A 17,202-nucleotide genomic window follows, 5' to 3' on the forward strand; every position below is an offset into this window, starting at 1 on the left:
GAGGGCCGCGCCCGGGGTGCCCCGTTCCGGGGCGGGGTGTGCGCGGCGGCGCGGCGCGGGGCGGGGCGGCGGGCGGCGGGGCTCCGCGGCAGCCCGCGAGCACGGCGCCGCCACTCTGCCCGCGGAGCCTCCGCGCCGCCCGGCCCCGGCCCGCTCCATGGCCCGTCCGCCGCCGGCGCCGCAGCCCAGGTGGGTGCCGAGCCCCGCGGGGAGAGCGCGAGCCCCGGCCGTGCCCGCGCCGTGCCGGGAGCTGCGGGAGGGGGAGGAGGGTTCGGGCCGCGGCGGGACCCGCGGGGGGGGGGAGGAGGAGGGAGGGAGAGCTCTGCGAAGTGAGCGGGCGGGGCGCGTTGCTTTTCTTTATTTTTACTTTCCTCCTTTTCCCAAATCGTTGTTGCCTCTTTTGTTCCGACATTCGGGGTTGGCGCAGTTCGCCGCGCGCTCCCTAGTTTAGAAGAAGTGAGCGCAGCGCTCGGAGGGCTCCGGCGACGCCGGGATCGGCCCCCGCGCATCGCCCCCTCGGCCGGGGCAGCGGCCGGAGAGCGGCGGGGCTGAGCGGTGCGGCGCGGGGAGGAGGCAGCCCCGAGGAAGTGGGTGGTGAGTTGGGAGCAAAGTGCGCGCACACTCTTCCTCTCCGCAATTAACTCCTTCGGAGCCGGCCGGCCCCGGCGCGGGGCAGTGCGGGGTTGGAACAACAAGTTCGGTGGCAGGAAATGTGAATCACTCGCGGTGACTCAGATGTGTTTACGAAAACGAAATGGTCGGATCGGTGCTGGCTGTGAGCGTTGGGTTGCAGAGTGCCGTGAATTGCCGAAGTTTGTTTTAATGAAGAGTGACCTAGGCAGGCGGTTTGCCCTTCCGCAGACCGGCCGGGGTCAGAGTGGAGCTCCGTGCCGGTGCCCGGCCTCGGCACAGCTGCGGGATGGGGACCCAAACTGCGCGGAGCTCTTTGTGTCAAGTTAGCAGCAGTTCTGTTTGCATCCCTCTTTTTAGAAAAGCTGGGCTAAACCGCGTGCTTTCGTGTGAAAATGCCATTAAAAGCGCCGCTGCCGGCTAAGAAACGCCTCGTATTAATGGTGACTTCCCAGCATGGAAGGCGGCTCTCTCCCAACCCCTGGGAGCAGGGCTGTCAGAGGGCCGAGGTGCGGGCGTGCAGCTCCCAGCACTGCTGCCATCGGCAGGGCCGCGGGCCGGCACCCACACTGCGTGCACCGAGGGGCTGCTCGGCCTGCAGCGCGACGGAGCTGAACTGCAAACTGATTGGTCTGACACTTTATAATCAAAGTTGATTTATTGTTCATTAGTTGTGCATTAGCCCTTTCAGGCAAGACAGTTATTTGTGTAGTGGCCTGTCAAACAAAAGACCGCTAGCACCTGTCATTTCTAAACCATGAGATAAGCGAGCAGATATTAAGATAACGCGACTAGAAATACCCCGGAACGAGGTAACGTTGTGGCAGTTTCCCTTTTGGGGATGGGGTCGCAGGGGCCGGCGGTCAGCATGTGGGGTCTGTGAGCGGGGACAGGTGGCAGCCCCGGCCACTGCGGGGAAGGCAGAGCTCTGCAGCCCCGGTGGGTTCTGTTGGATGGCGGTTGGCGTCGGAGCGAGACGGAGGCACTCGTGTTTTGTCCCTGACTCCTTCCTCCTCTTCCCAGTGGGCAGATGTCATGCGGCGATGCTCTCGCTGGCAGGGGTTAATTATATGAAAACTTGATGACATCACGGCAGAGCTGTGAGAATGTCAAAATACATCTGCTGCCATATTCAGACATATTGCTCTCTGCTCGCACCCCCCCACCCCCCATCCCGGCTCCCCTGCCCTTCTCGAAAGGGAATGATCTCATGACATAAAACAGAAAACAACACAAGTGTCAAAAGAAAACAAAATTAGTGAACTTTTGTCTGCCACCATAGAAACGAGGATTAACTTATGTTATTCCAGAGCGTGGAATGGAGACTATCTGCATGAGGATATATAGTGCATTGTCTTTTGTGAATTTTCATTTGACAGGGATTTTGGAGGCTGTGATCTTAATTAAATCTCAACTGACTCAAATAATGCATCTAAAGGCACGCAGTGTTGCGTAACCTTGCTGAGTTGGTAAACCATAAATCATCAGAAAGCTTATGATAGGAAGGGCTGCTTTGAAATATTTTTTTGTTTGCTACAGTTGTTATTTTTTTCCTCTTGTTTAACACACACCAGCAGTGGCAGCGTGCCGGCCCTGGTAAAGCAGCGTGGTTTTTTGCTTAACAAAATAAGGGCAAAGCTGTGGGATGTGCTCTGACCGGTCACCGAGCCAAACCGAGGAGAAGCCATGAATAAAATGGGATTGACAGGGGAGGAATGAGTGAGCGGAGTGGGCTAACCGGGGAGCTGGGACAGCACAGCAGCCAGGCAGTCCCGGTGGGTCTGGGCAGTGCAGCTCCAGCATTGGGCTGAGCCTTGCGCTATAGTGGCCTTGGCTGGAAGGGTCGCAGCTGAGTCCGTGCCTTTCTGGATGCTGAGCTCTGCTGTGTGCTCAGGTTGAGTTCATTTCAGTCGCCTGTAAGGGAGAAAACGGTTGCAACAGTTGTATGCTGTGTGTCAGAGGGTGTTTTGAGGCATCAGAAGTGATGTGGAACAGTTAGAGTGATGGCTTAGGCAGCATTTTAACCTGGGGCTCTCAAGCACTGATGCTGCTCGATAGTCATGTTGTTTCTAAAACGCTGAAGCTCAATGAATTGCTGCTTCAGCGTAAAGCGCTCTGGCTGTGTTCGTGGTGGCATGCCCTGGGCAGCTGGAGGCAAGGTAAGGGAGAAGGCTGTGCTGTGCTGCAGGGCTGTGCTGTGCTGCAGGGCTGTGCTGTGCTGCAGGCAGCCCGGTGCCCCCCGGCACACAGCTTGCTCCTTGCTGAGCTTTCTCCCTCCGATGGGCAGAAGCGGCAGCAGGGCTCCTTCTGTCACCACCTGCAGAACTCGGTGGTGGGAAAGTCCTGACACTGCAAGCTAAATTTGTTATTGTTTGGTGAAAGGCTTGGCTGCTTGGAAGCAGTTTGTTTGTTTTGTTGAAAGCAGAACTGCATTACTGGAAACTACTTTGCTGCAGTTCAGTTACAATGTCCTGTGCTGTTCTGTGTTTGTGAGGTGCTTCCTTGCTCAGCTTCGCTTTCCAGTTACAAGCAGAGGGAGGAAAAAGGCATCATGCGGCTGAGGCCGCGCGGTGATTTTGGAGAGCAGCAGCTCTGGCAAATCTCTCTTCCCTTCCCCAGCTTTTTTTCTTCTTTTTTTCCAGCTTTTCCATTTTTTTTATTTTATTTTATTTTTTTTGTTTCCTTTTTTTTTCTTTTTTTTTTTTTCCTCCTTTTCTGCCTTTCCAGCACGGTTTCCTCTGCTAGGAGGAGGATCTGTAGGGCTTGTGCTGAGGCAGAATGAATGGCAGAAGAAGCAGAGCGAGCGTTGCACAAATAAGTGGCACTGCTCATTGCTCCCCGCACCAGTTTGGGACGGATTAGCACACAGTGATTAGGTGAGGTGCTGTTATTTGGGAGGGCCTGCAGCCCCCTCCCCAAACTGGCAACGGGTTTTAATTTTTTAGCTTTCTCTTGCCCTTAAATCTGAAACATCATTGTTCAAATAACTGAGAACAAGGTAAACCAACAACATCAAAAAGGTCGGCTTCTGTGATTTCTCAAGGGCTTGTTATTTTGTACTTCCCAATTCTATTTGATGTCTTGACAAAACAAGATGACACAAGGGAGAATACATTAAATTTTGATTTTCATCTAACCTGTTACAGTCGTGGCAGCTTAATTCCTCGTACTTTTTCCCGAAGATGGCTCTTTGCACAATTACTCTAATTGCCACGCCGCGTTAGGAGAAGGTTTCTTTGCAGGTTGCCCATTTGCCTTGATTTTTGCAAGGCGTTTTTTTTGAGCACGTTCTGACCTTTCACACGGCGAGCTCGCCGCTCGGAGTGCGTCTTCATTAGAAGTAAATCAGCGAATGGCAAGATTGTCAGAGAAGCAACTGATGTTTTCTCATTAGAATCCAATTTGCAGCGTTGCGCTCAGCTGCGCCGTGCGGCCGGAGGTTCCTGCACTAGGTGTGAAAACATGCACGTTTCGAGCGAGTAAAGTTTACAAGTGTTAGGAAGGCTCGGCCGGCAGGCGCAGCACGCAGCCTCGCAGCGCTGCACGGAGCAGTGGGAGCAGTGGAGCTGCTGCGGGAGCTGCTGGCTGCCCAGGGGGCCGGGCTGCCCTGGCACCGAGCTCTGCCCCACAGCCTGCTGCTTCCCTCGCCGCCTTGTATTGTTCCATTAAGCTCTCCTTGGATGTATTAGTGAGTGAGCATGCAGATGTAAGGAGTCTGACAGGGCGATCGATCTCAGTGCTGGGGTGAGAGGAGCTTTTGAGAGTTTTCAAGGGCTTTAGGGGTGTTTTGGGTGTTTCTAAGCAGGGCTGCTTTTGGTTTGCTTTGGGGCAGTGTGGCAGAATATGTTGAGCTGACATTTCCTAAACTCTTGGAGGGGGGGATTAAAAATATCAGTATTTTTTTTTCTCTTTTTTTTTTTTTTTTTTTTTTTTTTCAATTTAATTTCGTGTTTTTATATCATTGCAAAATGAGCCCACAGCTGGGAGTTGTGCACTGCAGGTTGTGATTTTTCCTTTTGTGACAGAGCAGCAAACAAAAATGGTAACTTTCTGAAAGGTGAAAAATGATGACGGTAAGGTTGAGGTTGAGATCTCACTCCGTTTGTTAAATGGGTGTTTGGTTGCGTGCATTCCAGTTTAGTCTGTATTTGACAAATGTTGGATGTAGAGAGGATTTAATTTATGTAAACTTTATATTTTTATGCAAATTAAATGGGTATTTATTATAGCAGAAACAATTATCCTGGCACTTAGTGAGAAGCCCGGTATGCATGAGAAGTGCTAGATAAGATCAGATGTTTCATTCTGTAAACAAATATGAAAATATCCCCAGTTTTCCTTCACTGGAAGAGAGCAGAGGGGAGCAGACATCCTGATGTGCCGGCAGTGCCAGGACAGCCCATCACTCTGCCTTCCACGGGTCGCAGGCAGATCTTCCCTCCTGATAAAACATAATAAACAACATTCGAATAATAAAATGCTAATTTAATTTTAAAGAGGCTTTCCCCCCCCCCCCCCTTCCTTTTTAATAGGGAGTCGCATTGTTACAGAGAGAACAGTTATGCTAATGATGAAGTACTTAGCTGATTTCACATTAATATAATAAACATTACCTGTCGTAATGTGTTGTGCGGTATCACGGCAGAATAACCGAGTCTAAAAGTGAGATCCCGCTTTGCATAATGAACCAGAATGGCAGCTTCTGCCTGCACGGTTCTATCAGCGGTGCTTTTTTGGCTGTTATTTGCAGGCTGACGTCTCATGTCACAGAGGTTTCAGGCTCAGGGTCCTGTGCTCAGCACTGCGCTGCTGGGCTCTGCTTTGTGGCACCGCGCTTCTCCCTCTGCCTGCCAGCACGGCTGTGCTTTCTCTCCTGCAGTGACACGAGTGCAGCTATTTTGCATTCTTTCGGTCGAGAATATTTTTTTAAATTGCAAGAAGTCTCGCACGTAACAGCTTTCTAATAAAGCAGCCAGGGGAACTGTTTGGGTTTGCCTCGCCGTGTCTATTTCTCTGGCAGTCCGACACCTTTAACTGCTCCTCAGCCACTCTCTCGGTGTTGGGCTGCGTTCTGCTCCGTGTCACTTCTATCACAAAATCTTTATCTGAAGAACTGCCGTTTGGAAATGCAAGGTGCCTGCTTCGAGGACTTCCTGAAATCAAGAGCGAGCACACAGCGCAGGAGAAGGGGATTTTCTGGCAGAGCTGTTCTCTATGAATTGAGGAGATGCTCCCCAGCTTCCATGTATGCCTGCTAGCAGCTGACAAGGCCACCACCGCACCCAGCGATGAAGGCACGTTGTGTGAAAATGGCATGCTTTCTATTCTTATTTTTTTTCTTACCACTCCATGCAAGATTGAACTTCTTTAAATTATTTGGCTAGTATTTAGTTATATTAATATCAGAGAAAATGATAGATGATTGAATAGGTCTAAATCATTTTCATCCCTGTGACACTTGTCTGAGCGGTGCGCGGTGGTGACAGATGCATCCTGGCTGTAGTCCCTGGTGAAGTTAAAGGTGAGCTTGGCCCAAGTTGTGCAAGGTTCCCTCGGGCAGCCGTGCAAGCAGAGAGAGAACGGGCAGGTCTGGGGGATGTGGAGCAGTGGCGGAGGGACCCGGGAGACAGAGAGTGGCTGAAAACAATTGTGAGTATTAGAGACGTTTTTTGCCGTTGCTGGTATTAGCATGTCAGCAGGTCTGTACTAGCACAGCTCCCAAAACCAACTTGCAGCTGTATTTTTACCTTTGCTGCCAGGTTTACATGCAGCTGGGTATCTACCACACCCTATTGTTATCAGTCAACAATACCAAAAGTGGTTCATTAATCATATCAATAACAACAATCGTGTTTCATGTAGAAAACAGAAATAAACAATTTGGGGGGGTGTGGAGGGTGGAGGGAAGATTGATTTCTGTCCTGCATGCTAAGTTAGCATTCTTTAAGTGTATCTGCCAGGACTTTAATTTGAACTTCAACTCCCTGAAGGCAGTAAGACAGAATTATTTTAGTTCTTCATAAACTGCCTTCTGTGATTCATTGTTAACTCATAAAACGCACTCGTTTTCATGTACTTAAACAGTTAAGCCATTTTCAAAGTTGGTTTGTAATTTTTTTTGGCAACACATTTAAGTTGACATCTGAGAGATAGAAATCTACAATTAATTTATAGCCTTCAGTTTAGGTTTCGTTTACTATCAGACAAAATATCAGAAATAAATATTTTTTATCTAACGTAATGTAAAGCGTATCGCGCGGTATCTAAAATAAAGCTTAGTTTTGACTGAATACACTCAAAAAGGGACCCATAAATATTAGAGAGCCGTAGTTAAGAACTTACATGACTGTTTTAAATACTATTGATTTAAACCACTGGCTAGATTTTATGAATCAAAGTGTAATTTCCAAGCTTTGGCTATATTTCTCATCACTAAAGCACTCTCTCTGGTGTGCCTTTAGCAGCTTTCCAGACATTCAACACGGGATTAAATGATAGTAGTTACAATGATCAATAGGTTAAGACCGGTACAATCACTCTTACCGCTAATGACCTCGGTAGTAATGGGTAATAAAGTGTGGGCTTTAATAGCCTATTGCTGGAGCTGCATGCCCTTTGATTCCTAGTATTACTAGGGACTAGCTACATGAAAAAGTTGGACGTTGGGAGTTAAGAGAGTGGATATATAGGCCATAATTCTTAACTATTTAAAGGCCTCCAACGGTACGTGTGCCCACGCTCGTCTGGGGCGCGTGTCGTTTGTAACGCGGCCGTTTCTGGGTTGTTTGAATGTCTTTGCTCTGTAGGATGCTTCAACCATGAGCCGGAGCTCAGGGGAAGCGCGGCTGCTGCCTGCTCTGACAAATGAGAGGCAGGACCTTCTTGAAGCCGCGGGCGGGGTGTGAAGATGTGGTTTCAGCCGGTAAAACGAGGTCGAGCAGAGCAACGCAGACCTGGTACTGCTAGGTGGGCCTTGTTTATACACACATTTGTCAGTGTTTGTATACACACAGACGCGTTGCTTCCCTCCCCGGTTAAGCGCTGCTGTTTGAGCAGAGCATGAGCAGCTGGGAGATTCTTCACCGGAAGGTACGTGGCCGCCGTTCAAAGGCAGGGCTGAATCCTGAGATCTGTCCTGAGATAAATGTGCAGAAGAGCCGTGGAAGTGAATGGGAGTTGTCTCCGCATAGCTGCTGGCAGAATGCGGCCCTGCGTATTAATCACCCGCGTGTAGGGTTTACAGCACCCCACCCTATTCCTGTCTGTATCCCTGCTTGTTGTCATAAATCTGACCGAGGAGTATTTGTGTTGTAGATCTTCCAAGAATGGCACAGAAAGCATACTTAAACATGCTTCCTTTTCTGTTTGCTCAGTCCAACTTCAATGGAAGGTAGTACAAACCCGAGGGTAAAGTAAACTTCTCTGGGGATGGGAATAACGAAGGTGAGTCATGCTTCGGGACGAAGATAGTGACTACAGCATGTAATGAAATAATTTTCTACTCCCAGACAGGTTTTTAACAGTGTATGGATTAAGACCCTCAGAATTGGTGGGATTCCCCTAGTGATGGGTTGGGGTGGTGGTACCGTGCTGCCGGGTTGGTGGCTCTCCCATGAGTGCAGCCAGTGGCATCAGCCCTAGAGAGACTGAGCGCATCCCTTTCTTCAGTCTCTGTTTCTCAACCTTCACACCTGCCCCAGTGTGGGCCGTACAGGGGATTTGCTCTACTCCATGTTGGCGTTAATGGGATGTCAGTTTGCTGGACGTGTCTGCAGCATGTTTTGTAGGCAGGGTCTGGCCCCGGCGCATGACATGTACACAACAACACAGGGCGGTGTGTGCTGTACATAAGTCTGACCTTCAGGAACCGTTTTTAGTTCATCAAAATTAGTGATGCTGAGAAATCAGGACATCAGTGCATAATGACTGTGAAATTAGGAATGAGAGCTTGCTATGCAAATGACAGGACAAATCATGTGAAAAAGTCAAGATAAACTGCATATTAAGACATTATGTTACATAAAATTAATACTGCATTTCTCCCTTGCTTACTAGTACCCTGGAAGATGTTTTTTTAAGCTCTTTTATCTTCAGATCAGCTATTGTCTGCTGATTTTCTAAAAAGTGGTGCACAGAAAAAGTGCTAAACATGTTATTACCTTTTATTGTAATCCGTGAGATGACAGGAGATCCTTTTTAACAAAGTATATCCTTTACTGCTTTTAGTTTTGTGCTGTCACGTATTTGATCTGAAACTATAGAAAAGTAAGGTGCTTAAATATTACTGTTAAAACTCACAGGGTTTTGTCTTTTCCTCTATTGTTTTTTTTTTCGTGCCTTTTCTTTTCCTTTTTTGGGGTGGAGGATAGAGGGGTGGGTTTCTGGGGAAATAGTCTTCTTGCATTACTAGGACTGACAAAATGGTTCTCATGTAGTCTGCAAATTAAACACAAGTGCAGTGATTATTTTGAATAGCTAAATTACATTCTAGAAAGCTTGCAGAATTCATAGCATTGTCATTAGGTATCCGCTTGAATACAATTTGTGTAACCTTGGCCAAGACAGCCTGTCATTTTAATGTCAGTGTTTTATCTGAACAAGACATCATCCTTTCAGATACAGTGTACAGGTTCCTTGCAAAGATGCCCGTGCAGAAACGTGTTAACAGTTGCAAATATGAAATGCTATCAAGTTCATCACTGTAGCTGTTTGTCACTGAAATGTCATGGAAAGCGGCTTTTAATGGTATCTCGCATAATATGAAAGAATTGAAGACATCTGTATGCTGGGTGAATATGGAATGGTAAAGACATCGCAGTAGGGCCTTTCTGTTAAAATTGCACAGGAGTGTAGTGCTGTTATTCACATCACTGAGCCTGCCTTCAATTTTCTTAAAAACCTGTCGTAATAGGGCCTAGATCCCATCAGCACGGGATACTCGGCTCTTGAATTCCTCCACGGCAGGGAGGGGCTTTCTGGGAGTGAATGCTCTGAGCTGACAGTTCCTTGTATAAATAAATAAATCTTAACAGGTTTCACTGTATTGCTGTCTAAAGAATTCCCGTTGTCATCGTGCCCTGCGGAGAGGGAGCCAGGTGGCTGGGGAAGCTGGGTCCCTGTGTGCTCAGGGCAGGGCTGTGCCTCCTGCGGTGATGCCCCCTGACCGCCGCTCTGTGTCCCCTGCAGGTTCCCGTGTCGGTGGCTATGATGACACCTCAAGTGATCACTCCCCAGCAAATGCAGCAGATCCTCCAGCAACAAGTGCTAACTCCCCAGCAACTCCAAGTCCTGCTCCAGCAGCAGCAGGCACTCATGCTTCAACAGGTAATTGTTGTCTTTGCAGCTTCTGCTGGGTGGGGGGGCTTCGCCTCCTGCTGCGTTCTTGGGGAAGGCAGCTGCCCACATCTCAGGGTTTGTAGTGCAGGGCAGCCACGCTCTGAGATGAACCGACTGCTCTTTTGTTTTTAGTTCTAGAAATAGCTACTGGAAACAAATCCAGGGAGCAGCGCTAGGAGCGTTTCCAAGATCAGCTAAATAATACAGCTGCATATTTAAGTGTCAGGACTTCAGCAGATGTCCCTGCTGATTTTGCCTGCATCCCTCGGAAAGTATGGCGTGCCCTGATTAATTGCAATAAATGAAGTAGTAGGGTAATACTTCCCATTTTAGACCTTTCTAAGTCCACGTGGGACCATAAAGGGCCGTTGAAACGGTGACAGTGAAAGTGAAGAGGTTTGCAAGCCTTAATCCGTTTAATTTCAGCCAGCGTGTGCTGCATGGTGCATTGGTGTTTCTCTGTGCCCTGCGTTAATGCATGGCTCTTTCTCAGCTGAAAGTTGTCTGCTGACCCTGGCTTACTGCAGGGTTCAGCTCGGCCTGGGCTCATGAGTCAGGCTGGCACGAGCACCCACCAAACTGTACCTTGCGTGTCCTTTCCCCGCTGCCTCCATCCCACAGCTCTGCGTGTGCAGCGTGAGGCTGGAGCAGGGAGGAGGAGAGTGTTTCCCAGAATGTCTGTGCGTGTATTGAACAACACTTAATATAGTCAAACCCTATCATTTAGAAAGCATGTGTGTTTCACAACAGAGATTCGCCAGGCTCTCTCAGCAAGGGCATTTTGGCTTTGTTGTTACAATCAAAGGTCATTCCTTGCCTTATTTTAATTAGTTTGTGTAGAAAATGGTATGTTTTTCATCAGTTCATTTTGGAGATTACTTTTCAAACGATAATGCCAAGAATAGTCAGTGTGCACTGAATTTATTGTCGAGTTTCAAACTAAAGGTCAGACCATTACAGATAAAAGGATGCTATTTTTCAAATCACAGTTTGTGTATTACACCAAAAGGGACACTGAATTGGCTCTCCACTTTGTTACTTACCATCTTTCCTTTTCTTTGTAGCAGCAGCTTCAAGAGTTTTATAAGAAACAACAGGAACAGTTGCAGCTTCAACTTTTACAGCAACAACATGCTGGAAAACAGCCTAAAGAGGTATAGACAATACCCATTTTACTTTCAAACCACAGATCCCAGAGGACTGTCTAGTGGCCATTAAACTGTCATTCATCTTATAAATGATTGCACAACTGAACTGACTCTATCGGGTCTCAGCTTTCAGATTTAGAGTTATTGTCCTGTTTTCGCCTGTATTTTCCTGTGCTTTCCATTTGCTTGCTGCCACATATTTTATAGCCGGGGAGCATGCCTTGATGTTCAGTATGAGTACTGGAGCAAGCATCTGGACTTGTATCTTGGGAGAGCGCTTTAGGAAGTTAGTTATGTTGTGGAGGCGAGGGGGCAAAGAAGCAGGCCTAGCTATGGGGCTGTCCTCGCCAGACAAGGCAACGTTCTATGAGATTTTTGAGTTCGGACTTGCAGTTTTCAGCCTGAGAGGTTGTGGCTGTGGGCTCCTTGCAGTATGGGCTCAGCAGAAGGCACTGTGCTCAGGCGGTGTTTATTGTGAGCAGCAAGAGCTGAGATGCAGAGGTAGGATGGGAATACCATCTCATTGCAGTGTGTTCTGCTTGGGAACTGCAACATGTTGTGATGTGTGGTGGCTCTAGACCTTGCACTGATGCCACCATGGTCCATGTTGGGAATGGGGTGGCGAAGGTGGTTTCTGCCTGTACGGAGAACACACTTCTCCTTTCTGAGTGTCTCACTTTGTTGATTTTGGTGTGCTAAAATTCAGTTTTGCGGTGATAACACGTGAAGGTGCCACACTGATGTCTGTAGTCCCAAGGAGTTTGAGACTTCCACCCGACATCAGCACTGACCAGTGTAGGTCCTACAAAGCTGTCCACTGACGCGAGATGCTGTGCCATGCCCTTCAATAGCAGCAGTGGTTACATTGCCGATCGTGGTGCTTGAAGCACGTGCCTGTTTCTCAGCCCCCAAATTTTGGTGGATCATGCCACCTGTGCCAAGTTTCAACCTGGAGCGAATTTTTCCAGCTGAGTTATAAACCCCTGAAAACAGGGGGTTTATAATGAAAACGCTGACACAACCTTAGCCATAGCGCGCTTACGGGCGCCTCTATAATAAAAAGGGAACAGATTAAAAAGTGTCTAAAATGTAAATCTAAAGGACTAACAGTAATTAAAATGGAAATGGCACAGGGAGGGAAGGCATGTAATTGTGAGATATCACTGTGCAGAATGCTCTCAGCTTTGTTTTGCTGGCTGTTTTTCTAATTCAGTAGGGCTTACTCATCAGTGGCAGTTCAATGCGCGTTAATGACTCTGGGATGCAGGCATCACTCTGGACAAAGAAATGATTATTGTGCGGTCAAAAGAAGTTCAAAGACAAGAAGGGAATTTCAGTTTTTTCCTTAGAGATCCACATTCAAGAGCATATAAATTAAGCCAAATGTTAAAAACCACAGTCTGAAAGCTGACTTCAAAGTCACAACTCTCTAATTAATGAACTGCGAGCTTCAGTTTGGACAAGTCGTGGTTTGATGCGCCCATAAATCAACATGACAGGTCTGTTTCACAGTCTCAGACAGCGCTTGTCATTGAGTCACATCAGATGTAAACACAGCAGAAAAAAGAGGGAATATGAAGGAGGTGCAATTGATCAACAGAATTGGTAAAAACCCACTTTTGAAACGCATTATGCATGATCACAGGAAATGGCGATAGCCTCAAGAGGCTTTCTCCTTCTGCTGTTGCTTTTTTGAATCAGATTTCTAACAGCCTTCAAAAGGGAGAATAAGAATTATGGAGCTTCTCCCCTGTGGCTGGCAGGCAATAACCCCCTGTTGTTATTTTGTGCTTCTTTCTTTTCAAAGGCGTCAAAATTTAGTTTTTTAAAGATCTTTAACTCTATATTTGAAGACAAACAATAAAGGGCTGCCACTGTCATTCTTATCAGTTACCAGGGATTGTATTTTTTCTTTCTGTTGCCACTTCTTATTAACCTCTTATTTGGTCTATTAGACATAGTTTTGAATGCAAGCCTGCATGCTGGGAGAACATGAAAGTTCAGATGAGCTCAGAGGGCAGATAAAGAAATTTGAAGGGGAAAGTTACACAGCAGAATGAACGATAAAAGTTAACTCTTCTAAATTGCTGTTGTCAGACAGGAGAGCATCTCAGACACAAAGATGAGGGCTTGGAGCTTGAAGAAAAATACTTTGTGTTAAAAAAGACGAGAAGGCAAGTTAGACAATGTGATGGCATTTCAATATCTAACACACTGGTTTACTGCCGTCGCACTTCTGATAATACACTATCGAAAGTAACAATAAGAAAAGACTCCTTCCTGTTCTAAGGAGAGCAATTTAACACGATAGTGGGGAGGAGAACAAGGGGCCTGAGTCTCTCCAGCTTTTTCTAGGCTCTGTTTTTTGTTGCTGAGGGTTTCAGCAGAGGCCCGTTTCCAGAGCAGGTTTGCTTGGCCCCATTTTTCCTGCATGGAGGAGGTTATTCTGGCTGAATTAGCATGCGAGGGATGGTCTTTTTGTCTGTTTTTTTTTTACACGCACAGTGTCAGTGGGTCACAGAGCGCATCGTGTGGCCTGGTGGCCGCGATGCGGACATGGTGCAGCTTTGTGCACTGACAGATGGAGCAGGTCTGCCAATCTGCGTCATTCTGTGTCGTGGCACGCACGGCTGGTGCTGCTGCCCCATCCCAAAAGGAGACATTCAAACCCCATGCCCCACGCTGGGGGGGTGCCCAACCCGGGGGGCCCAGAGTCACAACGCTGCCCTCAGACCTCCTGGCCCGGCTGTGCGGGACGTCTCCTGGGCACGGCCGTGTTCCTCCAGCGGTTGTGACAGTTTATGTTAGGCTGTAGGGAGGGACCGAAGAAAGGAAAACAGACCTTTGACAGCAGCTTTAGGGAGGGGACCAAAAATGCAAGTTTTATCAGGATATTTCAGCATTTTAACACTGACTACTGACCTGACAACAGGACTGCGCTGAGACCTTTTTTGTATGCATTCAATTGTGAGAAGTAAACAAACTGACTTGTATCCTGTGTTTGGTAACTGGGTGGGGAGCGCAGTTTGGCAACGTGTGTTGCTTTTAAATTCTTTCTTGGACAATGGGCCTTGTATACTTTTATATCCTGGCTTTTCAAAGCAGGGCGCGTTCAGGAGCTTTTCTTGGGATGGCTGAGAAGACAACCACAGGCATCGCTCCATTTATACAAAGTCGTTTTTCTGTTTTATTTTCTTTTTTTTAACGCCAGCTTTGCACTCAGATGGCAAATAGGTAAAATACGGACTACTGTAATTTATTTTGTTTCACAAAATACAGATACCACGTTTATATGTACACGCACAGGCTGTATATTAGTTAAAGGTCCCTTCCTGCTCTGAAGATTCTATGATTCTGGCTGTATTTGGAGGATGAGCATCCCTGGAGGCAGGCATTGCTCTAACTGCAGTTAACTGTCACTGCAGCTTGCATTCATCCTGTGCTGTTGCAGCAACTGGATCTGTCTGAGCAAGCTGTGGCAGAGAAATGGGAACTCCGAGTTCCAGTGTAGCTAAACACTTGTTTGTTTAACTGTTCTCAAAGTTATAGATTTTCTCTGGAAAGAAGAAAAATTAACTTGCCTGCCAGTACAGTTGTAGGCACGCAGTTTGTTGTAGTACAAAGATCGATGGGGCGTTGAAAGTACAAAAAAAGCAATGGGAAGAATTTAATAATAATAGTTGCAGTTGCCCTTCACTTTGCCCAGTGATGTTTTATGTAAGGAGCAAATGGCAGTGCTGCGGCTGTGTCACGTTCGGCATGGCAGGCCGGAGCTGCAGTTGCTTTGGCAGAAGGTGGGGCCCCGGCCCCTGGCTGGTGGCCGTCAGCCCCGCTTCTCTGACCCGGGTGGATGTTTCCTGCTTGACACCAGCAGGGAACGGGGCCAGCGATCCTCCGCAGTGATAGCGGGGAAGGGCAGCAAAGCGCTCTCGATGTGACCGGGGTTTATTTGAGAAAGTGTGGAGTTATGCAAGAGTTAATTTTCTTTCCGTAATTGTTAGCCATAATGTGTATAAGACCTCCACCTTGATATGATTCCTAGCAGATTAGGGATATTAGATAATTTCCTTCTATTTATTGTACTACTGCACCGTATTATCTTTCTATCACTCAGATAATTACTAAGGAAATCTACATTAATTTTTTTTGGCTAGCACAAGGAACTGCTAAACACTGGCATGATGTATTGATGTTTTACACAACAAAAGTTTTCCTCCTGTCATTGTACAATAAATAAAAAGATATTTATCAAAACGCAAAGCCTTTCATGGATTTTAAGAACAAAGCAAATAAAACACGAGATGAGCACGGAAGCAGAACCTGGAGGCTTGCTTAACTGCACAAAATTAAGGACTCAGAAGCCTGGAGTACTGTACATATTAAACACTCACATTCAAGTAAGATGTTGTTTGCTAAATTATGAATGTGTGTAATTAAAATCTAGTGGCTGTTTCTATGAAAGATTTACAATGTTATTTCATCGTTTGTCATGGCTAATTAACAATATTAGATGAAGTTTTTCTTCTTCAAAGGTCTGATTTTTTCTCATTTATTTATGTCAGAAGTGATAAACAGAGTAGTTAAAAGCTTCTCCGGGTACAGTAGTGAGAAAAGCAACATGTTCTTTTACACCTCGAAGGTTCAAGGTTCGTGTCCCTGTGGAGTAAAGCAGCTCTGTCTTCTTTATAGTGAAAATAATTAAAAATTTCAAAGCGCAGAAGTAGCAGCCTTAAATACAGCAAGGAGTAATTCTGAACGTAGCGGTATTGTTGCTTGATGGATTGGAAGGAGAGAGGAAGTATAGTATAGCATAAACGTAGCCAGTCGTGCTGCCTTAATCGCTGTGATGACCCTTGCGTGAGCAAACAGAGCAGAGTACAGGGTTGTTGGTGGTGACGTCCGAGTGTGATGTGGTTACGTAGAGTGGCTCATGTGTTCTTTGCTTCAAAGAACTGCCCAGGACTTCAGCAGCTGCCAACAGAGTTTGCTTTATCTGACGCCGAAAGGCAGCTGCTTCTGGGGTAAAGCTCAATCGTGTGGACCAAGAAATGGTGCATACGTTTTTAAATGGGTTCGTAGGAGGGATTAGAAATAGACTGCAGCCCTGCTGGTAACACCAGCACCTAAACAAGCCTTGATACTGGGTGTTGGGCTCACTGTCATTGCTCAGTACCAGGTGACTGCGGTCAGAAGTTGTTGTGTGTTTAGACAAGAATCCCTGTTATTGCTTTGCTCTGTGTTGATAAATGTGCATTTTTTTCCCCTCTTTTCCAGCCCCAGCAACAGCAGGTGGCTACACAGCAGTTGGCCTTTCAGCAGCAACTCTTACAGATGCAGCAGTTGCAACAGCAGCACCTCCTGACTTTGCAGCGTCAAGGGCTGCTAACAATCCAGCCTGGCCAGCCTACTCTGCCTTTGCAGCCCCTTGCACAAGGTAGGTGATGGGTTGGGAGCTGCCGAGCAAGCAGATAGCATGTGCACACCAAATTGTCACTCAGTAAGCCAGAGCGTGATCTCATAGGCTCGTAAAATAGGAAACAAAGAAAAATCCTGACAGGCAGGGTGGGCATTGTAAAGGTGTGCTTGAGAAGGGCAGCACTGAAACTGTGGGCTGTGCTTGCTAGCAGGAGGCAGGCGGTTCAGTTTGGATTCAGTTTGCACAGCTATATCCTGGTGAACTTGAAGCTGCTGGTTGTACTATTCTGGACTCAAAATCTTCCACAGGAGGCTTCCTAATAAAATGTTGGTGCTGGGTTCGTGGTTTAGGATTGCTTGAGAGCAGCTTTCCCTTCACTGTTCTGTTACATGCTGCCTTGGCTTTTTCTGGCTTCGTGGCTGGTGCAGAGCTGGGCACAGAACGGTGCTGACCACATGCTGCTGAGTGTGGAAATGGGATTGCCCTTTTCTGCAGCTGCAAGGGAGTGTGTGACAGTGTCTCCTTTCTGTGCATGTTTGTATGTCCTTCCTTTCACTGCCTGTGTACATCATAGCTTCGTTCTTCCCTCCACACAGAGGCAAATTGGGATTGACTCCATTAAATTTAAATGTTGTTATACTGGTGTTACTGACAATTAGATCCTCCTACATC

The 17,202-nt window shown here is 47.2% G+C and overlaps 1 protein-coding gene across 20 annotated transcripts in view; it reads left to right on the top strand.

Moving 5' to 3' along the window:
• The window catches only part of FOXP1 (forkhead box P1), a 341,511-nt gene that overhangs the window by 258,010 nt on the left and 66,299 nt on the right, over positions 1 to 17,202 (top strand). For 15 of the 20 annotated variants that reach the window (XM_072346976.1, XM_072346974.1, XM_072346977.1 and 12 more), the window contains 3 exons: positions 9,817 to 9,954; positions 11,031 to 11,120; positions 16,389 to 16,548. In XM_072346976.1, the coding sequence (XP_072203077.1) occupies positions 9,817 to 9,954; positions 11,031 to 11,120; positions 16,389 to 16,548 (388 nt within the window). Of the gene's footprint in view, positions 1 to 79; positions 190 to 410; positions 595 to 5,277; positions 5,925 to 9,816; positions 9,955 to 11,030; positions 11,121 to 16,388; positions 16,549 to 17,202 lie in introns of those variants that run through there. The other 5 variants (XM_072346987.1, XM_072346993.1, XM_072346990.1 and 2 more) reach the window with 4 other exon arrangements.

The sequence above is a fragment of the Excalfactoria chinensis genome, chromosome 12 (genome assembly GCF_039878825.1).
Source record: "Excalfactoria chinensis isolate bCotChi1 chromosome 12, bCotChi1.hap2, whole genome shotgun sequence".
Classification (NCBI taxonomy): domain Eukaryota; kingdom Metazoa; phylum Chordata; class Aves; order Galliformes; family Phasianidae; genus Excalfactoria; species Excalfactoria chinensis.